The sequence below is a fragment of the Haplochromis burtoni genome, unplaced genomic scaffold (assembly GCF_018398535.1).
Source record: "Haplochromis burtoni strain Fernald_Lab_line unplaced genomic scaffold, NCSU_Asbu1 Contig_441, whole genome shotgun sequence".
In the NCBI taxonomy this organism is placed as follows: Eukaryota; Metazoa; Chordata; class Actinopteri; order Cichliformes; family Cichlidae; genus Haplochromis; species Haplochromis burtoni.
In genome coordinates, this window is record NW_024582802.1 from 286807 (window position 1) to 311472 (window position 24666).

Below are 24666 nucleotides of genomic sequence, written 5' to 3' on the forward strand. Positions count from 1 at the left end.
GCCTTTAAGGCTGCAGACCCTGAATTTGGATACAGCCACAGTGTGACTGCATTGGCAGAGGTGTAGCGCACATGTGCATGCAGGTTACCTGAGTTTTTGCATATATCAAATGACACATCTGCAGTGGCATCAAACATTAGTTTCACTTGCAGAAAGTCGTCTGTGCACAGCTTCATCCTGACTCTCACTGCCTCTATTTAAACTATGCATGTTCCTCTCTTCCTCACTTACTGTATGGTGGTTCTTAACAAGTAAATAAAAAACGTTTGTTTTCATAATATTTCAGAATAAGAGCCCAGTTAAGAAATTAAGTGTTTTATCCAGTGAAGCACCAAAGTGCTTTTAATTTGAAACGATTACAGGAAAACCTGAGGTCAAGTCAAATGGCTTTATTGTTATTTCAACCATGTTCAGTGCTACAGTACACAGTGAAGCGAGACAGCGTTCCTCCACGATCATGGTCAATGACATATATGACATGACATATAAAAGACAATCAGCACAGGACTACGTATTTTAATTCAATTCAATTAAATTTTATTTATTTGAATTGAATTGATTTGGCGCTTTATATAATCACAACAAAAGTCACCTCAAGGCGCTTCAACATACATACATACAGTGCAAGTGTGCAAAAACTGCAAAAAACATCGCAGCACCAGACAGACCAGAACGATACAGACACAACAGTGCAACAGAAATGTGCATCAATGACAGTTGGTGGTGCATGTTTGTGTATATGAGATTGTGCAGATAAGTGAGTGGTCAGTAGTCTGACGTTTGGGGGAAGAAACTTTCGCAGTCTGGCAGTGAGGGCCTGAATGCTCCGGTACGTCTGTGCCAGAAGGCCAAATTGTAGCCGGAGTAAAATACGAGCGCTCACAGGCTCTGCAGTAGCTGTCTCAGTTTCTGACCACCTTTTGGAACACAAATTTGCGTGCTAAGCTAAACGGATCACATGTTCCTCTCTGTTCTTACTCATGTGACTGATACTGATACTCAGTGTATTGGCAGTTGCTTCCTATTGCTGCTCAACAGTTTGTATAGTTGTTACCTTACAGTGGCCTCAGTGAGAGGCTGCTATGTGTATACGTATCATTTAGTACCCAGAAATGAAATGTTTCAATGATTTGTAATTTCTGACCACGTTATCACAACTTTCTTTTTGCAAACTGTTTGTTAACACTTAACAAAGACAGAGAACATGAGGCTGCTGACTTCATCTCCTGCTGTGGAACTTCACAGTTTATGTGAATGAATTGTTGTTTTAAAGTTCTGCTGCTTATTGGGAAATAATGTTCTCTTCCTCTTGAATGTAGCAGAAGACCAACCCACTGGGCCTCTCAGTTTCAGAGAGAGACTGTTTGTTATCAGAGTAAGTACACCGTTTACTTGTTTGATCTGAAACTGTTCAGCCAAACTGCTACTGAACTTGATTTCTGTGAGCAGGGCTTGTGGAAGTTTGTGCTTCAACTGGGAGTGGTCTACTTAACCGAGTATTTCATCAACCAGGGTTTGGTGAGTCCTCTGATGCCCTCTAGCAGCACACTCAGCTCACTGCATGCTGTTAGTGAAACTTGGCTCTGATTTTGTGTGATGTTGTGAGAATATTGAACCAGGAATATTTTTCCCTCTCTGTAAGATGGAACTCCTGTTCTTCCACAATATTTTCCTGACCCATGCAGCTCAGTATCGCTGGTCAGTGATCCATTACAGAGAGTATTCAGTATGAATGACTTCATGCAGATTGTTTGGGGTGTGCAGCTCTACTTGTCTCTTGTTTGCATCCTCAGGTATCAGACTCTGTACCAGCTTGGTGTACTGCTCTCTCGATCCTCTCTGCACTGTGTGAAGATCAGGAAAGTGTGGATTCTCAGTGTTCTGCAGGTGAGAAATGAGAATAAAATACAAATCAGCACCAGAAGGATGTCTGGGTTAAGCTAGGCTCCCTTTTTTTGGTGGAGGAGCTTAACCTGCAACTTTATTCTGACTGGCTACTCATTACAAACAATAGATTTGAACATCAGTATTTTTTGCTGCTTGTGTGTATCTGTGTGTACGTAGTGCATATAAAATGTTGTGCACAAATCCATAATTGGTCCATTAGGCAGTAGGTGAAGCTGCATTAGTGCATAGAAGTGTTAGGAGCAGCCAATAACAAAACGGTGCAGCAGCTGTCCTCAAAAAATTACAACCACACAATGATCCTCATCTAGTAATATTTACAAGGAAACGTTCATACTATTTACACAGTGACCCTGCCCCATTTCCAGGTGAAACAGAGAAAGTGCTGATGATGTTGTATAAGAGAGAAGCCTGCACCTCTAAGGCAAGAAATTTGGAGAAAATCTGACTGTAGAAAAAGAAAGAAGCCAGGAGAGGTGTGCCTTTGCAGAGTGTCTCAACAACTGTTTAGGACAAAGTGACACTCAGGCTGAAATAATAGGAGAGCTGAATAAATGATTTTTTTCCATCAAACATTGCATAGTTTATGGTTTGTTTTCAGGTGACTGAATAATTTGTGTTGCTTTGTGATGCAGATAACTATAGTACATGCATATGGGGTTGTTAACTGTGTGAATGTATACTTTACAGACACTGCTGTGTTTCTCAGAGCTGCTTCTCTCTCCTCTCCACAGACGCTGAACGCTGTGTTTCTTCTGTTAGCTGTACGTTACCTGTTCCTGCCCACTGTTTGGTTGGTGTTCGCTTTTATCCTCTATGAGGGTCTTCTGGGTGGAGCAGCATATGTCAACACCTTCCACTTCATCAGCAAGGAGGTAAAGGACAGCTTCAGAGAACCATTCATATAGTTTAGACTCTGGAGTATTCTAGACAGTTCTGACTTTAGGAATCTGGATAATTCCATATTTTCTGTTCTTCGACCTCTGTGCAAAGCTGCATTTCATTTTTTATCCATTCACGGATACATACACACTCTGCAAATGTCACAATGATTATTTTAGGAGATCAGTACAGAAGCAGCTGTGCACTGTTGAGCTGTTTTTACTCCACAGTAAGCATGCATCTACCTCAGAGTGTCTTCTCTTTTCTCCTACAGACTGAAGACAGACACAGGGAGTTCTCCATGGCTGCTGCCAGCATTGGAGACAGCCTGGGCATAACTGTGGCTGGACTCATATCTCTTCCTGTCCACACTTACTTCTGTTCATTATAACCAAGCCCACACACTGACCAGCACGATGAGTAAGCAAAACGTGGGTGCGTTCGATTTTTAAATCCGAACTGGGTTAGAGACAAAAAGCAGACATTACATAAAAATGTCAATATAAAGTCTTTGACTCCACATCCTGTACTTGCTGCATATTTATAGATAACAGCAAGTGAACTATATAGAAAGTCCAGAGTCCACAAAAGTGTTTTATACCTTCAGCCAGAGATCAAATAATATCAATAACATCCTACCTACGATCACAGAAGGTAAACCTGAAACAGATCAGTGAAACCGATAGGCCAGAAAATATTGTCTTGTTTTGATGACCAGTTTCTTTGTGGTTTTCCTTCATGAAAAACCTTCCAGTGGTTCACAGAACAAAAGCTTTCAATGTGAAACAAGATCGGGATATATTTAAATTTGACATAACGAATAAAAGAAATATAAATGCAATACATTTTAAAGTCACAGAAGAGGAGATGTCATTTCAGCAAGTTTACTGTGTTTTAATTGTGGTAACTAAAGAGTCATCTTTAAGTATAAAGTATCTCTGAGCTGTGACCAGGCAGCCAGTATTGTGTAGGAAATCCCTCCACACCAACCTTCAACGCTAAGATTTACCTTAAAATCTAAACTGTTATTTTACTGACCTTCATTTTAACAGTAACTCCTCAAACTGAACTCTGGGTTCAGAAACAGTTCTATGAATGACTACTCAGCTAGGATGTGCCATTACTATTTTCAAACTATTTTAAAAGTCAGAGAGCTCAGTCATTGAATGCTGCAATAAAATTTTTGGGAGGTGAAATTATAAAACTATTGCTTTCAGGGGGCAAAGTAGGTAGAGTGGTTGCCCCATGATCGGAAGGTTGGGGGTTTGAATCTACTGAACAGCTACCCTGACCAAGGTACTGCTCCCTGGGCACTAGATTGGTGGCTGCCCACTGCTTCACTGAGTGAATGGGTTAAATAAGAGGAATTTTCCCACGGTGATCAATAAAGTATACATTATTATTATTATTATTATTTGAAGAAACTGTGAGTAAATATAATGCTGAAGCCTGACGGCTCTCACTAAGTGCCTTCTATAATAAGTAGTTCTATAGTTAAGAGTTTAATTCATGTTAATAAATAGCAGAGATTACTTTCGTATTTCAGTTGTAGTCAAACGTTTGCAAACACTCATCGTAGAAATGAATCTGAAATTTGGGATTTTCATTATTTTTTTGACATGACTATAGGTGACTTCAATCTTACTGAAAGATTGTGGACTATGCTTAAAATCCAGGTTGGTACCAGGAAACCAAGAGAAGAATAATGGTCAAATATAACGTCAGAATCATGCCTGATTGAGGTGGAAATTTTTCCAAAATAACTTCAACCATGTGCATCCAATTCTCATTTTCAAAGTCTTTTGTTTTTGCAGATGCTGTAAAATCATTCCTCTCTGGGAAGAAAACAATTCAAAGAAATGATTAAAGTCCAAAATTACCATGACATTCATGTCCATGATGAGTGTATGTAACAAAGCGAGCAAAAATGTGAGTGTATGTAACAAAGCGAGCAAAAATGTGAGTGTATGTAACAAAGCGAGCAAAAATGTGAGTGTATGTAACAAAGCGAGCAAAAATGTGAGTGTATGTAACAAAGCGAGCAAAAATGTGAGTGTATGTAACAAAGCGAGCAAAAATGTGAGTGTATGTAACAAAGCGAGCAAAAATGTGAGTGTATGTAACAAAGCGAGCAAAAATGTGAGTGTATGTAACAAAGCGAGCAAAAATGCCTTCTATTATAGTTTTTAATACCAGGAGATCATTCGGAGCTTTAAAATGCCACTTGTTTCAGATTTGTACAAAAACAATGTCACACACAGGTTTGTTTTTGTGATGTTTATCGTGTGCAACTTGACATAATTTTGCTTAGCTGTGGCTTTTCTGATTCTAATGAAAGACTGCTTGTTAAACTGTTGCACAGTTAGTCACTGCAGGTGGAGCACAGAACACCTGGGAATGGCTGAGATGTGAAACAAAGTTGATTTTAATATTTTTGTTGTAAAATAAAGAAAATAGAGGTTGCTCATGCCGTCATGCTGACATGTATTTTACTAAAATTCTTGGAAGCACTTTTGTTATTTTTTTGTAACATTGTGGGCTGTTGAATTTGTTTTCTTTTCTTGGAATGCAGTTTATGTCCTTAAATACTTGATTCATGTGTCCTGTTTTCTCCTGAACACTCAAACGCAGACCAACGGTCCTACTGACATTCTAATGACCACATAAAGCTAATGCTAATGCTTAACTGGAAGAACCTTGTTACAACATAATATTGTTTTTTAATCTTTGCTTCAAATCAAATTTTACAGGAAATCAGAGATGAGGTTCACTTTGACTTTGTTAGCTTGCCAGTTAGCTACAAACATGTGGTTGTCCTTTCTTGCGCAGCGAGCCGTGACATTTCTAATTGTACCGATTTTTTTCTTTGATATAAAGTGTATGTGTCATAAACTGGAATGTGTCGTGCTTTATTACTTATAGTGATGTAAGATAACATAGGTTGGTCTTTAACTGGGGTGTTTCGTGAACCATTTATTAACCTAATATTTAATTCAAAATTATTTAGGGAAAAAAGTAAGGTTGCTATAGTCAGCAATCTGCAGTATTTTCTCTGCTGTCCACTTTGTGCCTAATATATCAGACAAATGCTTGTAGAGTGGAGAATTTATACTGTGGTATCCCAAAGCTATAGGTGATGTTTCTAAGCCAAAATGAATTAAAATGTATAAATATAGGTTACTGTTCCATAGCACACATTTTTCTTGTTAAACTTCTACTTGAACTACATTACATTTCATAGTGGAGCACAGAACATGACACAAAAACTTTAATTCTTTATAATTAAATTAAAAGGGTATATTCTACCTTCATTACAAGTCAAATATTTCAGTAGTTCAATATTTTCTTGATTTTAATGATAATGGTTTATAGCTGGTGGTAATCAGAAATCCTGAATCAAAATATTAGAATATCTCTTTTCCAGTTTCAGACAGCAGCAAGAGGGGATCGGACAGCCGAGGCCTGCCTTTGACCTCGGCTCAGTCCACCCTGAACCTGCTTGCTTATTGTGGGGCCATAGGGAGGCTCAAAATTAAATACTATATTTCTGACTTTATTTAGTGTCCTTAAACTTGATCAAAATTGTAAGAAAGGGTTTTGAAATACTTTTCATACAATAAATATCGAGTTTATTTTTTTTAATTAATCACTTAAAAAAAGAAAACAAAAGTAAACTTTTCATGATATTCAGTATTTGGGATGGACTAGTAAGCGATCTGTAAATTACCACTACAGTAAATGTCGGGTTGAGTAGACTGAGTAGTGCGCTTCCTATACCGGAAGTTACAGCCGACCTGCAAGTGTTCACGAGCACGGCAGGCGTAAACCGGCAAAGACGAGACCGGGGGAAGAAGAGGGGCCAGTGAGTGAGCCGACGCTCCATGGACTGAAATATATTAACGTTGGTTCTTTAACATTTCGTTTGCTCGCTGTTTTGGTTATTCGAGTTGAGTCGTTTTTAAATTGTGTTATTCGCATTAGCTAGTTTACTGGCGACATTAGCAGTAACCAGCGTTGACGCCGAAAACCAAGTAAGTTAGCCCAGGTCGGCATCGATTAGCCCGCTAACATGCAACATTTCAACTACGCTTAACACATTGCTTTTATTTTGTTTTTTTCTGGCACATAGATTATCTGTAGTTTGTTGGTATCGACTGTCAGACATTTTTGTGAAGCATCTGTTCAAATTCCCAAACAAAATGGTTGGCTAAGTTATCAAAGAATCAGTTGTTCGCTGACGTCGTTAGCTGTGATGTAAGCTAGCGTGCTAATATTAGCTTACTGCTACGCCCCGAGGCCTTACATTCCCTAACGAATAACATCAGTTTTCTGTGGGAGACTACTTTTATGTTAGGTGTGAACAAACTAGTCGTATGACTTTCACAGTGGTGTGTTAAATTGGCGTTTAGTTAGGGATTTCTATGTACGACCGGGTCTTATTTATCATACAGCAGACATTACCTAAACTGGATTATCCGCCTACCAGGTTGTTATTGCGATGTTTAGCTCGGAATTACTTCGGTTGAATAACCTAATTTATGTTTTTTGTCTGCAGTTCGTCACTCCGAGCATCGTCGTAGCAATACCCTGACGTTTAAGAGCTGAAGCCCCCCGGCTGGTTTCGAGGAAGTTTTTATTTGGGCTGTTCGCTCTCGGAGCCACATATTTTAAGCGAGCCCAGTGTGCGAGAAGAGGAGTGTGTGCCTGGTGTGTGAGCAGCTCTCCCTATGTGTGTGACAATGGGGGACATCAGTGACCTGGACCGACAGATAGAGCAGCTCAGACGCTGTGAGCTCATCAAGGAAAATGAAGTCAAAGCACTGTGTGCCAAAGCTAGGTAAGCATCAGTGTACTTGGACCAACAGTACTTTTATTTAATCAATTATACACTCTCGATTCAAGGCAGAAAACTGTTTAGCTGTTGTCTTATTTCTGAATACTTAAAGAACAGGAAGGATTGCGAATTAAACGTACTTTAAGAGGGGTGATATTTAGTAGAGCTTAAATATATTTATATGTAATGTTCAAAAGTAATGGGGCAGCCTCTTTGTCTTAACTATATGCAGACCAATGGCTGTTTCGGCAAAGGGGTCACTACATGGGTGAGCTCCGCATGTTTGATTTGGCACAGTTTTACAGATGCCAAAAATTGATTAACTAGACTAGCCAGACCTGCATCAGATGCTGACCAGTTACAGCTGAGAATTTTAAAGAAAATATATTTATCTATTAACGATATATAACAGGAATAGTTTACGAGTTGTTAAAACTTAAATCCTCTGGTGACTGTTAAATGTCTATGCACTGTGCATATAAACATGCTACTGGGTATGTTGAGTAGACCTTGATCATGCAGTTTCTATACACAAATGCACAGTAAACAAAATAATATTTTTTATTTAAAGTTAATATTTTAATCAATCACCATATAAATGTTACGAATCCCACTGTCGCTAAGTGCTTGCTCATAGAGGCCCATTTGATTGTTTTCTCTGGGGATCTGACAGGATCTTTACTGTATAAAGCACTTTGAGGGCAGTGTTGTTGCTATACAAATAGAATTGAATTGAATTTTAGGACTAGGTTGTTTATAGATTAAATTTAATCAAGATTGAAGATCTTGGACGAGTCCAGGAAAAAATATATATACGCAAAGGTATGCTACGATCATTATAGAATAAGGCGCAAGACCAATCACAGGCCTATTGTGAACTAGGAAGAACTGGGATAAGTCTACTGGATGCAAACTGCCATACAGACTCATTAAATGGAGCCTTATCCTGACTGACCTTTGTTAGCCAATCAGCTGCTCCTGGATATTATTAAATAATCAAGTAACTCAGATAAGGATGATGGAGAAACAATTTAAGCAATCTGATCTTAATTTGAAATGATTATTGTGGTTGGTGGAGGAGTGTAGGTGGAGGAGTGTAGTGTAGGTGGCCCCCCCCCACCCCCGATCTGTCACTGGGCTTCAAAAAGTCTGTTTAGTTTGGATATTTTTCAAGTTGCAGTTACATCACCTGTCAGCTGTGTTTCTGGAGTCACAACAGGAAACGGTAGATGTGGCCACTAGGGGGTGCTTGTCTGTAACTCAAGGATTGTTTTATGTCTGCTGTTAGTCTTGTGCTGTTGTGCGTTATTTGTTTATTAATAAATACACATATGTATTTTTATTCCTTTTAGAGAGATTTTGGTTGAAGAAAGCAATGTCCAGAGAGTAGATTCTCCTGTTACGGTAAGTAACATCTACTCACTGTTGTCTCCGAATTTGCCTGGATGTCAGATAAATGTGGTAATAATGTTTCTCCTGTTATTTCTTACAGGTTTGTGGAGATATACACGGTCAGTTCTATGACTTGAAAGAACTTTTTAGAGTAAGTTTTTTTTCTTTTTCTATTTGTTTTTAAAATCTCTTTTGCTTCTGATTGGGTTATATTTCGTCGTTTAAGTATGATACTGCACACAGGTGTTATTCTGTTGCTGAGTTACAATCCTGCACAGCACTACTAAACTTGGTTAGTTATTAGAAATAAATGCAGCTTTTTAAATTTGATACTCTTGCCTGGGGTTTGAGTGTGTGACCATACTGAGTACTGATTCCATAACTGTATTAAATGAATAATTCGTATTCTTAATTCTGATGAAAATCTGGGTATCGTTCTTTATGTTTAAGGCAACGTGTCGCTCAGCTTTCACACTGCGCTCCTAAATTCATCAATAAATATATTTAAGAATATAAATCCAGTGAAAAGGTATTAGTAAAATTGGGGGGGTACATTTTTATTTTTCAGCTAAAATATGCATGAGTCTCATTTCATACTGCTGTTACTTATGGACATCCTAGTTTCTCCTGTTATGGCTCTTCCTGTGAGTACACCTCCTCACACACTCACACAGTGAAGCTGACGAGAAACTTGGCATCATGTTATGTTGCTGTAAATGCTCCAGTAGAGGCTTCTCAATAAGATTTACAGCAGACGTAATGAAGAGCGAGAGTGGGTGCAAGCAGTACACTGCTGCTCCAATGTATCGATACCCAGTGTAGCTTTGAGTCAGTATTGGACCAAAATGTCGTCCAAATAGTGAATTGATGCTAGTTTCTTTTACTAATCTCATGTGAGGTAATATTTTGAGATATGGTACTTAGGGCTGCACGATTAATCGTTAGAAAATCGCGATCTCGATTCATACTTATGTGCGATCTCATTTCCAAATGACAACGATTTAAAAAAAAAAAAAAAAAGACGACGATTGTACCGCATTTTGATCCGGGACGTAATCTGCATGAAAACAAGCGCTCACTCTTCCTGCTCAACAAATGACAAGGGCGGAGCCTTATACCACGTGATACAGAAGCTGTGCCGTGTGATGCTAAAATTAGCAGGGAAAAAACAACGGAGAGCACGTCAGGGATGACGAGAAAGTGACAGGAGAAAATCCGTCCCGGTCAACCACCCAAACATCAATAACGGGAACCTTATACAGCGCTTCCCTATACCCGTCGAACTCCCGCAGGCACAAAGAAATTACGGAGGCTATCACTTATCACCTGACCAAAGATATGGCTCCCATCAACACTGTGCAAAACGAGGGATTTAGGAAAATGATCAACACCCTAGACAAACGCTACACAGTGCCGTCCCGCAACTATTTTTCTATTGTTGCACTACCTGCTCTATACACGCAGCGTCGAGCAACGGTGGAGACGGAATTTCAAGCAGTACAACATTTTGCGGCAACAACAAAACGTGAGACATTTGTTGTTTTTATGTTTATTTATTGTTTTTATGTTCAGTCTCAACTGTTACGAAGTTGATGTGCAGTTAATAAGTGCAATAAATATTTATACTGGAAAAGAAAATCGTGAGAGAATCGTGATCTCAATTCTAAGCCAAAAAATCGTGATTCTCATTATATGCAAAATCGTGCAGCCCTAATGGTATGGTTCAGTCTTGGTGCATTGCAGGTCTTGGAGCCCATTATTGTGAGTTGGGGAGGTAGAGACTTGTGCACATTTAATTACCAGTATGCATCTGTTTAAAGGGCTTCTTTTTCATTTTTCTGCATGACAGGTGGGAGGAGATGTCCCGGAGACAAATTATCTGTTCATGGGTGACTTTGTGGACAGAGGCTTCTACAGTGTGGAGACTTTTCTTCTGTTGCTAGCTCTTAAGGTAGTTTGTCTGTCCACTGCTGAGCTACACCAGTCACAGTTTTTACATTTACTTTCCCACGGGGTGTCAGAACTCCCTTTTCTTCATCTTTTATCTCTGCTGTACGATCCAGGTACGTTATCCGGACCGGATTACCTTGATCCGGGGAAACCACGAGTCCCGACAGATCACCCAGGTCTACGGCTTCTATGACGAGTGCCTCCGCAAATATGGCTCAGTCACTGTCTGGAGATACTGCACAGAGATTTTCGACTACCTGTCTCTCTCTGCTATTATCGATGGCAAGGTTAGATACGTCATCCAGCACTTACTTCATATGTAGCGTTTTCTTCTGAACATGTTACTGCTTTTAAAACTCCCTGTGTAACGTAGCTGTTTCATTTGTTTTGATATAATTCTGTGTCTGTAGATCTTCTGTGTGCACGGGGGATTGTCTCCCTCCATCCAGACACTGGATCAGATCCGGACCATTGATAGAAAACAGGAAGTGCCCCATGATGGACCAATGTGTGACCTCCTGTGGTCAGACCCTGAAGGTACAGACAGTTCACTTGGACATCTAAAAATTGAAATTGACGTTAACAAGTAACAGCAGTGAAGAATTAAAGGACTGTATGACGGATGTGTTTGTGTGACCAGTTTCTCTCTGCTTTCAGACACCACAGGCTGGGGGGTGAGTCCTAGAGGTGCCGGCTACTTATTTGGGAGTGACGTAGTGGCTCAGTTCAACGCCGCCAACGACATCCACATGATCTGTCGAGCTCATCAGCTAGTTATGGAAGGCTACAAGTGGCACTTCAATGAGACGGTGCTCACAGTGTGGTCAGCACCCAACTACTGCTACAGGTACATAGCTACATTAATCTCAGATATCTTGAATGGGGAAAGATGTCCTCGTCATGTAAATACTGATTTGGTCCCTGAAATATTCCAAAGGCGGATCATGTTGTCTCAGTATTAACAGCAATTACCAGTGAAATTCCAGCACTATAAATTGAAATCTACAGCTTATGCAGGCCAATGTTAAGATTGCAAATGTTTGGAAAGGCATTTGCTGCTGTGTAGAGACTTGCTGTACAACAAGTTGAACCATGTTCGGGTTTGTTCTAGCATCAACTGACGTCAGCTGAATTGGCCAGTCAAGCCTCCATTCATGGTGGATTACTTTATAAACAGACTATTTGTTCTGTTTACCTTACTACTGTTGAAATATGAGATGGTTACCCCTGTGACAAATAAGCATTAAAAGCCGTTGTGTAACATTTTGATTCCCCATAATGCTTCATACATGTCAGTCTGCTGCTTTGACCCAATTGGCATAGATACAAAACAACACTCACTTTGGGGAATGCATTTTAACAAGCATAGTAGTAAGGAAACTTTTATCTATAGAGCAGTTTATACTGTTGTGCTATGGCTGGGTGATAAAACACTAAAAATAATTACAGTGAAAGAAATTTTCCTCGATCAAAATATGAAACATGGCCTATATAAAGTTGATATAACTCATTCTATTCTTGACAGGCGGCACGAAAGGCCACTGACAATCAGAATAGATGGGATTACATACATTACATGACTAATAAAAGGAAAAGTTTCCAGTGATCAGGCATGGTTAAGGCCATCTCGGTGTTGTTTCATACCAAAGAAATGTTTGAAACTGTGCTAATTAAATATACACAAGGCTCTTTTTGTGTATAACCAATGTTTGTTCCTCTCCTAACAGATGTGGTAATGTAGCAGCCATCTTGGAGTTGGATGAGCATCTACAGCGGGAGTTCATCATATTTGAAGCAGCACCACAAGAGACCAGAGGCATACCCTCCAAGAAACCAGTAGCCGACTATTTCCTGTGAAGTCTTTGAGCAGACAGCCATGACACATCCAAATTTCCAGTACCGTTTCACATCAGCTGCCCTCCATCCTGCCGCTGGACCGTTCTGTCAGTGTGAACTCAAAGCAGTGAGACAGAAAACCTGCCAAACCCTGCCAAGCTCCTGCACAGCTTCAGCTTGAAGAGCTGGATTTTTTGCCCTACTGCCCAAGCCTGACAGAGCAGTCACTGTGGAAGGTGTAAGGGCGAGGTGGTTAATGGGCCCATGACTGTTGTCATTTCTCTTCAGCTACATAAAGATGGCCATTTCTTTCTGCTCTCCTTCCATTTGTTCTCATCTTCCTCACTCTGTGTAGATATGAATTTCTCCTTTCCTGGCTCAACTTTCACTACAATTGTAGTAGTTGTTTTGTTTTTTTGTCCCCCTCCTGTGACAGACACTGTCATTTAGTTTTAGACGTATTTGGAAGGAGTGCTGTTTTTTTCTTCTTCTTTTTTTCTTCTTCTCCTTTTTCATGATTTTTCTAAAGTATGCAGCCGTAGGAAGCTTGTTTTATCATTTTAGAAATTCCTTCAATGCATATGTTGTCTCTGTTTTTGATTTTTGTATAATTGTTGCTGCCAGGATTAAACAAAATGCCCTCTCTTCTCTTTATTTGCTGTTTAACTGTCTCCCACCACATGTGCTCCTTTTAACAAGAGCTTCCCGAGAGCTCCACACCCTCACATCTTAACACCAGAGATGTTACGACTGCCAACGCGAGTCATGTATTAACCATTGCCCTCTTAATTTCTTTTAATCTACACTTCTCTGTAGGTGTGTCAATTTTGATATTGTGAAAATAAAAGTTTTGTATCTATGCTGATATATCAATTCAGTTGCACCTCCTTATGAAAGATGGCTACAAATCCACAGTTGTCAGTTTGTTACTTAGAGGATTTTTTCAATCTGCTTTTACTTCCATTGTCTAAGATGTTAGTCACAATACGCTAATTGTCAAAATAGCATCATTGTTTGTTTAGACCAGGGGACGGCGACCTGCGGCTCTTTTGTCCTTATACTGCGGCTCCGGGTGGTTTGGGGAAAAAAATTAAAGTATTTAGCTGAAGTGTATTTTATTTGTGTTTAGTTCTTTTTTTTTAACTTGTAGTTCTAAATTGGAAGATTATTGTGATTTTGAAATATAAAAAAAATTATCTTATTTTTTCATCGCTCAAAATAAGCGTCACACTCGCTGCTAAAAAGCACTATGCTGCTAAAAAAAAATAGATATTTGCACAATTCTGCCTAATTATGAATTTAGGCAGAAAATATGTATTTTAGACAACGCAACAGCAGAGAGAGCACAGACTTTAAGGCGGCGAGGCGTGATTGCGGGTGCCGCTCAGGTGCGTCCGACTCCCCGGTATACTCGCCGAAACGCCGTGCATTTATCGAGACTTTCAAACCCAGGTAGGCCAGTTATGGATCTTCGGATCCACATTATGTCAGTAACTGTTCTCCACCGTGAGCTATGTTAAAAACAAACACCGCTCACGCCTCACAGATGACAGCTTACAGTCCTGCGTAAAGATGAAAGCCCCGATTGGCAGACGCTGTGCGCAGAGGTTCGGGACCATAAGTCTTATTGTAAACATATCACGGCAGACCTGACAATGTTTGCATGAACACGCTATCCAGCATCTCTTTATTGACCACTTTTCACACGCGGGTGCTGTACGCACACAGCCGGCTGTAGCTTTTCAGCTCACAGCCCGACAACACAACAGCAGAGAGAGCACAGACTTTAAGGCGGCGAGGCGTGATTGCGGGTGCCGCTCAGGTGCGTCCGCCTCCCTTGCAGCGGCGCTGCAGACCACGCCCCGCCACACACATTAACCAGGTAAAATACATACTTAGGCAGAATTTTGCAAATATCTATTTTTTTTTTAGCAGCATAGTGCTTTTTTTTTCAATTACTTTTTAAAAGTCAGGTCAAGGCTCCAAAAGCCCAAAGGCGATATAAGGGTGGCGGCTCACAACAGTTGTTGTTTGCTACATGGATTATTTTAGTTCAGCTGGGTGTCTTTCCTTTTGTTATATTTCTTTAAGAGTTCAAAATGTGTTAATTACATAAATAAAATGTAATTTTCTCTGTAGCACTTCATGGATTTCATAAGCAACACACCTTAGTTGCTCTGTGGATTATTTTAAAAAGCAGTTAAAAACTTTTCTGTTCAAACAAGCCTTTTGTTGATCTACGTATTTTATATTCTTTACATTATGTACATTTGATCTTTACATTGTGTATAATGTCTATTGATTGTATTGTTTATTTTAATATTTGTGTACAGCGCTTTGTGACTGGCTGTCTGTGAAAATGGCTGCTCTCCGGGAGTTTAAGTGTAATAAATAAACTTTGCTTACTTACTTTAGTTGTTCACACAAAGCATAAAGGTAAAAACAAACAAACAATATATACAGTGTTATCTTCATTTTAGATTTCAAAAAGTATTTGCGGCTCCCAGTGTTTTCTTTTGCGTGGAAACAGGGTCCAAGTGGCTCTTTGTGTGTAAAAGGTTGCAGACCCCTGGTTTAGACAATGAAAAATGTGTGAAAGTATAAAAGTGGACAGCTTTATTTTGCCGTCCCTGGGGCACGTAAGGCTGGCTTTGGTAAATAAGGTTTAAACGGGAGTTTGTCTTATTCACGCTAAAACGGGAATAACTGCTGTACCCGTAAAAACGTCAAATGTAACCCTCCGCGGGGACCACTGAGCCAAATAACTGCGACACTTAACTCGCTTACAGTCAATGCTTCGCACACGGAAATGTATACTAAAAACAGCCACCTTTGCCGCTTGACAAGTTTTAAGGCTAGTTTTTCTAGCTCGACCAAAAGTGTTTCCCCTCCCAAAGAAACCCGGTGTCTGTACTTCCGAAAAAAGGAGTGAAGCCCGGAAACGTCAACAGTCTTCAGCATTTTGTCGGCACGGTGTCTGCTCGCAGGTCTGCCAGTTGGACAGACGATAAGCCCAGTAGCAGGTAGGCTAAACACAGCAGTATCTTCGCTTTATTTCTGCTGTTTGCAAAATGCTAGCTACTTCACGCAAATGAATGTTAGAGCAGTTTAAACCATCGTGAGAAAATCCTGACTCCCACACTGAAAAAAATGATTACACTGGAACCTTTTGTTCATCTCTCCCGGGAATTACTTCCCACGATAAAGTTTTTTTCGCCCTAACCACAAACAGCTAGCGTACGAATGCACTTATGGGCATCCAAATCCCGCGTGGGAAATCTGCCAGGCTGTAATAATTATGTGAAAAAAATTTGTTTGATAATTCGTCGTTTCTGTGCTGTTTGACTGCACTTATCAGTTAACGTCCGCGTGCCATTGTCTACAGTAGCGTGCGAATGTCCGTTGGAAATGTCACAGTTAGTATTTCTTCCCCATTCCGCAAAATCAGTGTTCCGGTCACTTCGCCACACAAATATTTGATATATCCGCTGTGCAGTGGAGGTCCTAGCTGTTTTTGCGCCCTGGGCGAACACTCCTTCTGGCGCACCTTGCAAACGAAGGGCGCCCTTACTCCCAGCAAATGGGCGATAGAAAACTGATCGGTGCCTATGCCGTTCCCAATATGCGCTGGCATGATGTCGGGGCAGCATGAGTACCAGCAATTTTTTTTATTTATTTTTTCCCCCCATGCCCCTGATGGCGCCCCCCACCACAATGCCCCCCCCCAAACGCCTGTGTCGCCCCTATCAAAAACCGCTACTGCCCCTGTGAAATGTTGCGAAATCCATAAATAGTGGATTTAAAAGCTGTGTGTGGCAGTAATTTCTCAGACTCGCTGGTCTTGTTCAGCGTTTTCCAAACTAGACTTACTGGGATGAGGAAATGTGCAGCTCACGTTACTCACCGGGTTCCATAATCCCTTTTTCAAATGAGTCATCTGCCGTTATTACAGGCTGTCACAACAGTGACCATGCAAACGCTGTCAGAGTAATTACACAAATTGAAATATCGTTGCCAACTATTCCGTCAGAAGACTGACAGGAGTATGTAAAGAGTGGTGGTTTGCTTTTTAAAATGCAGATTTTATACACATACATTTGGTATAATTCATCATTTACCTAATACAGTTTTTGTAACGTTTCTCATGACGTTTAACATTTCTGAGTAGGAATAAGTAATCGACGTGCACTGGGTTGAAGATGTGAGAAGTTAATGTCCACCTTTCACAAAGTATTTGCCCGTTACAGCTTCTAGGGAAAACAATCCTTTTCTTTCTTTTCTTTTTGTGAAGCTTGAAAAAATGGAGAGCCAGAGTCAGGTTTTGGAAAGGCTGCGCACAGCGTTTGAATCGCGTGTTACAATACCGGAGAAGTTTCGCAGGACACAGCTGACCAACCTAATGTCCATGATCAAAGACAACGAGGAGCAGATTGTAAATGCGCTGCACAAAGACCTCACAAAGGTACAGGACTGTGCTCACGTGTTCCACACAAAGCATGAACACATGACTGTAATTCTCCAACACATAATTACGCAACTAAAGCCTCAGGCTTTTGTTTGTCTTGCTGTCATGATGATTTTGCAATCATGACAATTTGTTTTAAAGCACGTAATACAACTGTACGGAAGTGGTTAACATCTCCTTTAAAAAACATTAAAGTGAGAATAGCTTAGTGAATTTAATCGATAATTCCAATGGTTTTATTAGTAGATTATTCATTGTTGTCTGCTGTTCTTAAATAAGCACTAATTGTCTTGCTGTTGTTGCTGTCGTTGCACAATAGCCAAAATTTGAGGCCATCCTGTCTGAGGTTGAAATAGTGATGAACGAGCTCCATTGCGCCCTCAGTAACCTCACAAGCTGGATGCAGCCGGAGTATGTGAGCAAAAACTTGGTAAGTTTAAAAAAAAAAAAAGACTTATTAATAGTGTGTGTGTGGCCAAATAAAACAAAAAAGGAAACATTACACAACTGTTTTCATGGCCCAAGTAATACTCCTCATGTCAAACAAGTTGAACCTCTTGTGTCCTCGCAGTCTTTTTCCTGCAGAGAGAAATTCCTGGCACCTCCCAGAGAGATTTCAGGCAGTGCCAAAGGAAATTCACCACTGCAGAATGATGAGAATGAATGTAGCAACTCCACTCTGAACGTATTTATTAGGAAATCACTGTTAAACAAAGAGCACAGACTGAAATACGACGTGTGCTGCGCTTTCTATTTTTTGCAAGATGAAATTTATGGCCAGTGCCTCATTGGCACATATAGTTTTCAGACTGTTTTTAATGTTAAATTTATAAAATGTATATGTCTAGCATTTACTGACAGCAATCCAAAATATCTTCATATATCTATGCATGTCCTGCATTTTAAAAAGCCTTTTCTTGCTGCATAATTTATTTTGTAATGTTTTCTGTTGTTCAGGCCACAAAGCTTGATGAATGTTTTGTACGGAGGGAACCTTTAGGAGTTGTGTTGATCATCGGGCCATGGAACTACCCCATGCAACTTCTCATCGTACCCTTGATTGGAGCCATTGCTGCAGGTAGTTCCACAAACACGCTTTTAGCAAAACTAAATCCTGAAGGCAACATTAAAATTGATGACAATAATGTAATCACAGGTACCTTGAGTGAGGTGACTTCAGAGATTTAATGCTAGCTCAGGAAAAATGTAACTGGGAGGGGCGTGGTGGTGTGACATGTGAATACCTCACAGGAGCGCTCTGAACAATCTGCAGACGTCTTAGGGATGTTTTGAAGTTCAATAATTCAAATGTGATGAAATAAAGGGATGACTAACAGTTCATAGACACAGTGGAACTCAACTTGGTAATATTTCTAAAAGTAAGAGCGAAAGTTTTAAAGTGAGCTGACAGAATTTGCAAATATGGCAACGAGTCCTAGAGTCCACCTTGAATGATTTTATAAACATGACAATGTAACTGCTGTGACTTCACGTGCCTTTACATGCTGCCTGTTGTTGATGTCTTTGATTAGGAAACTGTGTGGTCATCAAGCCCTCCGAAGTCAGCGCCGCCACAGACAATCTGATAACGGAGCTCATCCCCAAATATCTGTCTAAGGTGAAATAACTGATAATATCAACCAGAAGTAACAAATGAGTTTTTCACAATTGTTATGAATAGAGATGGGCACAGTGAACGTGACAGTGACGATATGACTGTTGACAGGACTGTTATGCAGTTGTTCGCGGTGGAGCAAAGGAGACCCAAGCCCTTCTGAAGAATCGATTTGACCACATTTTCTACACAGGTAAAAACCTCAGAGCACACAGGTATGCATCAAATGTCAGGAATTTTACATAGCCAAAGCTTCACTGTACTGTTTAGAGGTTTAGATGATTATGAGTTAATTATGAACTGTCTAATACAGCATGTCAATAGTAAAGTGACACACAATTCTCTCCTCTTTTCCCTGGTTGGCTTAGTAAGACTGAAATGTAGATTATCCTTTTCTGTTCTGGGAACTGAGTCTTCACCCGTCTTTGTTAGGTTCTCAGGCTGTGGCACGCGTTGTCCTCCAGGCTGCTGCAGTCCACTTGACCCCAGTGACCTTGGAGCTGGGAGGCAAGTGCCCCTGCTTAATATATGGTCGGGTGAATGCCACTGCTGCTGCTCACCGCTTGGTGTGGTCCAAGTTTTTCAATGCTGGCCAGAGCTGTGTGGCACCGGATTACGTTCTGTGCTCGAAAGCCACTTGTGATGCCCTTGTGCCTGCGTTGCGCCAGGTCCTGGAGGACTTCTACGGCAGTGACATTCAGAAGAGCCCCGATATGTCACGCATTGTAACACCTAAACACTGGACTCGTCTGATGGGACTGCTCAACAGGACCAAGGGCAAGGTCGTTGTGGGAGGAGAGCACGACGAGAAGGATAGGTACATAGGTGGGTTAAAAAGTATTTTAAGGAGGATTTGGTGTTTGGTATAAGACCGTATATTAGCTGGTATACATTTACTTTTAAATAAACAATGCAAAAAATGTTACACCAGTCGGCCACAACATTAAGAATACCTGCCTAATATTGTGTAGGTCCTCTCTTTCCACCAGCTCTGACCCGTTGAGGCGTGGACAAGTAATCTCTGTCTGGTATCGGGACATTGGTAGCCAGTCCCTTGGGTCCTGGCGGTTGCAGGGTAGGGCCTGTGGAGCGGGCTTGTTCCAGTCTTTCCCATTGGTGCACAGTTGGATTTGGATCTGGAAAGTGAGGAGGCCAAGTCAACACTTAAATTCTTTGTCATGTTGAACCGGTCTTGAACAGTTTCTCTGGTGTGATGGGACACATTGTCCTACTGGGGGAGACTGCTGCCATTGGGGAGTGCCATTACCATGGCAAGGTGTGTTGGGTCTACAAAAATGTTTAGGTAGGTGGTACAAGTCAAACTAAATAAACATCAATGTCAGAACCCAGGATTTCTCCACAGAACATTACTTTTTCCTTGTTTTTGTTCATTGTTGTGGCTGATCTGTGTTTAGATCACACTTTTACTTAATGTTTCAAGGAAAAACAAAAAGAGGAAATTAACAGTCTTCTTGACCATTGATGTAGGGAAAGTTTATTCATCAGTTTCACATGTAAAATTGTTGTTGTGAAAAAGTCGCTCTCCCAGCCCAGAGTTGGCCTTGCACCGCTTTTAAAAAAGAAAAAGAAATTGCCTTTCAGCTTTGAGACCTGTACTATATTGCCAGAATTATTTGCTTGTCTGCTTTCACATGCATATGAACTTGAGTGACATCCCAATTTCAATCCATATGGCTGAAAATGCCTTCCGCGAATGGATGGATGGTTGAAAATGACATCAGCCTAACCTTTTCAGATCTAACTTCCACAAGTTTAGCAGTGTGTTTCTGGGAATTTTTGACTATTCTCTCAGAAGCACATTTGTGAGGTCAGAGACTGATGTTGCATGAGAAGGCCTGACTCGCAGTCTCTGCTCTACATAATTCTTCTCAAAGGTGTTCTTTTGGGTTGAGGTCAGGACTCTGGCAGTTCTTAGACACCAAACTGACTCATCCATATCTTTATGGAAATTGCTTTATGCACTGTTAGTGATGTTGTAACAGGAAGGGGCCATCCCAAAACTGTTCCCACAAAATTGGGAGTGTGAAATTGTTCAAAATATCTTGCTCTGCTGAAACGTTAAGAGTTCCTTTCACTAGAACTAAGGGACTGAATCCAACTTCTGAAAAACACTACACCATAATTCCCCCTCCACCAAACTTTACACTTGGCACAGTGCAATCAGACCTGTACCATTCTAGCGACAGAGAAGTGTGATTGGTCTCTCCAGAGAACAAATCTCCACTGTGTTAGAGTCCAGTGGCAGGGTGGTGAACACCACATGAAGTTTGGGGCTCTGTAACGGTTGGCTCTGCAGAAACGTGGTGACCTCTGTGCACTATGCACCTCAGTTGTTATTTTATATGGCCTACCACTTTGTGGCCGACTTACTGTCGATCCTAATCGCTCTAACTTGGTTATAATGCAACAGCTGACTGTGGAATATTTTTAATAGTGAGGAAATTTCATGAGTGGACTTGTTGCAAAGGTGGCATCCTATCACGGTAACACACTGCAATTCCCTGAGCTCATGAGAGCGACCCATTCTTTCACAAATGCAGTAAAACTGCTTGATTTTATCCACCTTGCCATGAAATGATTGGAACACCTGAATTAAATGACTTGGATGGCACAGTGAATACTAGTGTTTAAATAGTCTCACTTTTTCTTAAAGCAGTCTTTATATTAGAGTGTGACCAGTGTATTGATGGGGCTGATATATTGGCTGACATTAGCTATTTGGAGATTCATTGGTGTGATGAGTGATTAAATGAGAATGTAAAAAGTAAAGAAGAGACAAGAGAAACACCCTTCAACCAAGTTATGCATGTTGATTTTGCAAAGTTTGTCCACCAGAGGGCGTTCTACAACCAGCAGATCAGAGCAGAGTTGGACAATAAAACAAGATTATTTTTAAACTGCATTGTCGTTAGCTTAGTAAAGACTCAAACATTAACTACATATAAAAATGTTAGAAAAATCTGAGTGAAAGGGGGAAAAGCGCAAACAAAAACCAAACAAATGGATTCATGTGTATTTTTGTACCCAAGTTACTAACAGAAACCAGGTTACATGGGTAACACACTTCATTATTTTTGTCAGTGAGATCATTATGTTATTCTTCTTTTGACTGCATCCTTTACAGGTCATCTCACCTCATTCCTTGTATCCTTTTTTTGTCACACTTTTCTATAAAGTAGCTTGAGTCTGAATTTCCTTGACTGAAAAAAATGCATATATGAAAGAATATTTTGTCCTCATCTTTCCATAGCTCCAACGGTAGTGGTGGATGTAACTGAAGATGATGCTCTAATGGAGGAGGAGATCTTTGGCCCCATCCTGCCGATCCTCACAATTGAGTCTCTGGAGGAAAGCATCAAATTAACCAAAACAAAAGAGAAGCCTCTGGCCTTCTATGTTTTCTCAGATGAATCCTCTGTAAGAACACAGAACTCTGCAGCCTCCACTTTCTGCTGTAACATTTATAACATTTAGTCTTTTAGCTAATATTGTCATTATTTCTTTAAGGTGGTTAAGAAGGTGCTGGAAAATTCAAGCAGTGGAGGATTCTGCTCTAATGATGGAATTGTGCACATGGCCCTGCCAGGCCTGCCCTTTGGAGGTGTAGGTATGTGTCAGGCTGGCCTGCTGAGAAAGAGATGTAAGAGATGCAGTCATATGCGTAACCAGTGTTCACTCTGCCATCCAGGAAACAGTGGATTTGGTCACTACCATGGTCACTGGGGCTTTGAGGCGTTCAGTCACCAGCGAGCAGTCATGCTGCGTGGTTGGGCTTTGGAAAAACTTAACGCCCTGCGCTACCCACCGTATAGTGATGAAAAGTTGAGCTGGCTGCGCTGGACCACCTCACCCAAGAGCTGCTCAATCATGTGATGACCGGCAAGAAGAGTGTGAGTGAGAGCGAGAGATGATGAGTAACGGTTCACATTAAGGATTTTGTAATAAGCCTTAGTAATTAAGTTTATTTAGATGTTAAGGCATTCGTATCTTACTTAATAACAGTATAGATGTTTAAGAAGTTGCTTTGAGTGTCTTAGTTATTTAGAATAACATTAAAATTCATTGTGGTTTGACTTATCCATGAAGGAGTCGCTCGAGCCTCGATTATATTTTCTGCATCCACCGGGCTGCTAAGATGTAGTTGGATGTAAATAACAAAAATTATGTCATCTTACTTACTTTTATGCTGTTTTATTAAATAACTCATTTTTGTTAATATTGGCTCTAAATAGACAAGTTTCTTATTAAGGTTCATGACTCTGTTATGCTCATAATATTTCTGTTATTTTTACAGATCCTCCATCTGGACTGAGCGCTGCATGTTGTCAAGTGTCATTCAAAAAATGAATAAAGTTGCATTCAAATAAATCATTTTAGTGTTGAAGCAGAAAAAGAAATAGCTCTTTTGAATTTATTTTGTTACCCAACAAAGACGATGTTTTATTTACCTCACTGGATTATTATACCTGTGGCAGTATCGGGCATGTCTTAGGAGTGATGATGCATATGATAAACATATGATTATTTCCTTTTGAAAGAGCTTTTCCCAAAGTGCTCATTTTCTGCACAAACTATCTGCTGAAATGTTAACTGCATTACTGACTTACTAGCTTTAAAAGCGAGTAATCAAAGATGCTTCCTGTTGCCTTTTTCCCCCTCTTTGTTGTCCTACCTCTACAAACTGTGCTGTATTAATCCTGTGGTTTAACTTGGCCTGTTAGACTGTACCAGACTGAGGTTCTTGAAGTCATGTGCCAAGTACTTTTTGAAAAGTTCCTGCCTTTCTAACAGTTTTGAATAACATCTGACATGTCAGGTTAATGTTTTAAAAAACTGTGTCGAACAGCCTTAAAAAAAAAAGAAAAAAGCTTTTTAAGAAAAGTAAAATTCTCTCTCATAATCTTTATATTATGAAGGGAGAAATCGGTGACCAAATCGGTGTTGGCTATGTTTATTTGATGGAGCTTTTTCTGAATGTTTTATAAAAGTGACTTATTTTTGTTCAAAATGATGTTTGCTGAGTGTCGGTATGTTAGAAATGTATCAGAATTGTAATACTGTACACTGACTGATATCATTGCATTGACAATGAGCATATCTAATAATACTCTTCAAATAGGGAACATTATTAAAGTGAATATAATCTTCAGTAAGACTTACAACTAGTGATTGAGACAATGATGCCTCCTGATAATTGCCTGCCTAAAATGTTAGCATGTTGGTCTTTTTGTAGCCAGAAGCTATCACGTTTAGCGGTGCAACGTTTAGCTAACGTTAGCTAGCTTGATTAACAAGGTGCCGACTTCAAACTTATTGTGTTAGTAATGCAGCTATACAAGTAATTTTAGCAACTTTAAACCAATAATGCTCATGAGTATCTTTCTCCTGTAAGTCGAAACCATATTATATTTGCCAGGAAATTATATATTTTGTTATTGTTTATTCAATCTTCTGACATTAAAAACAAATACTAATTAGCATTTGTTAGCATATGCTGGTTTCATTTTCATGACGGTGAAATGTCTCATCTTTGCTACACTTGTGCAACTCATTGCTTAAAAATGCATTGTCCTATTTATTTACTTTTTTGGTTGGGAAACCAAAAGTACACTGACATCTCATAAAAGCTCATCTATCAAATATGACACACTTGGTGTTACATGTTAAGCATAATTATGATAATAGGAGTAATTGTTACACTTTATTTTCATATGCTTCCTAAAATTGCCTTTTTGACCTATCAACTGATAAAACTTGTACTATTTC

General features: G+C 40.0%; 3 protein-coding genes across 6 annotated transcripts in view; all 3 read left to right on the top strand.

Annotated features, from left to right (window-relative positions):
• Positions 1 to 5679, top strand: part of cln3 (CLN3 lysosomal/endosomal transmembrane protein, battenin) — a 24024-nt gene extending 18345 nt beyond the window's left edge. For 2 of the 3 annotated variants that reach the window (XM_042213409.1, XM_042213407.1), the window contains exons 10-15: positions 1320 to 1375; positions 1450 to 1518; positions 1643 to 1698; positions 1794 to 1887; positions 2640 to 2780; positions 3062 to 5679. In XM_042213409.1, the coding sequence (XP_042069343.1) occupies positions 1320 to 1375; positions 1450 to 1518; positions 1643 to 1698; positions 1794 to 1887; positions 2640 to 2780; positions 3062 to 3178 (533 nt within the window). In that variant the 3' untranslated portion in view covers positions 3179 to 5679. The remainder of the gene's footprint in view (positions 1 to 1319; positions 1376 to 1449; positions 1519 to 1642; positions 1699 to 1793; positions 1888 to 2639; positions 2781 to 3061) is intronic. The other variant, XM_042213408.1, reaches the window with a different exon arrangement.
• An 867-nt stretch (positions 5680 to 6546) lies between these two features.
• Positions 6547 to 13666, top strand: LOC102307616 (serine/threonine-protein phosphatase 4 catalytic subunit B). Of its 2 annotated transcripts, none has more exons than XM_005945664.3 (9): positions 6547 to 6688; positions 7343 to 7624; positions 8974 to 9025; positions 9114 to 9164; positions 10863 to 10964; positions 11077 to 11250; positions 11374 to 11500; positions 11621 to 11810; positions 12691 to 13666. In XM_005945664.3, exons 2-9 carry the CDS (start codon positions 7515 to 7517, stop codon positions 12818 to 12820), a joined length of 936 nt encoding a protein of 311 aa, XP_005945726.1. In that variant the 5' UTR covers positions 6547 to 6688; positions 7343 to 7514; the 3' UTR covers positions 12821 to 13666. The 2 variants fall into 2 exon arrangements, with proteins under 2 accessions (XP_005945726.1, XP_005945727.1); XM_005945665.3 differs by having other exon boundaries at positions 6570 to 6818.
• Positions 13667 to 15544: 1878 nt separating this feature from the next.
• On the top strand, positions 15545 to 24377 carry aldh3b1 (aldehyde dehydrogenase 3 family, member B1). Its single transcript, XM_005945667.2, has 11 exons — positions 15545 to 15822; positions 17091 to 17261; positions 17584 to 17694; positions 18222 to 18342; positions 18797 to 18882; positions 18991 to 19072; positions 19312 to 19704; positions 22151 to 22317; positions 22408 to 22507; positions 22589 to 22790; positions 23195 to 24377. The coding sequence occupies exons 2-10, from the start codon at positions 17100 to 17102 to the stop codon at positions 22771 to 22773; spliced, it is 1407 nt and encodes a 468-aa protein (XP_005945729.1). The 5' UTR covers positions 15545 to 15822; positions 17091 to 17099; the 3' UTR covers positions 22774 to 22790; positions 23195 to 24377.
• Positions 24378 to 24666: the final 289 nt, after the last annotated feature.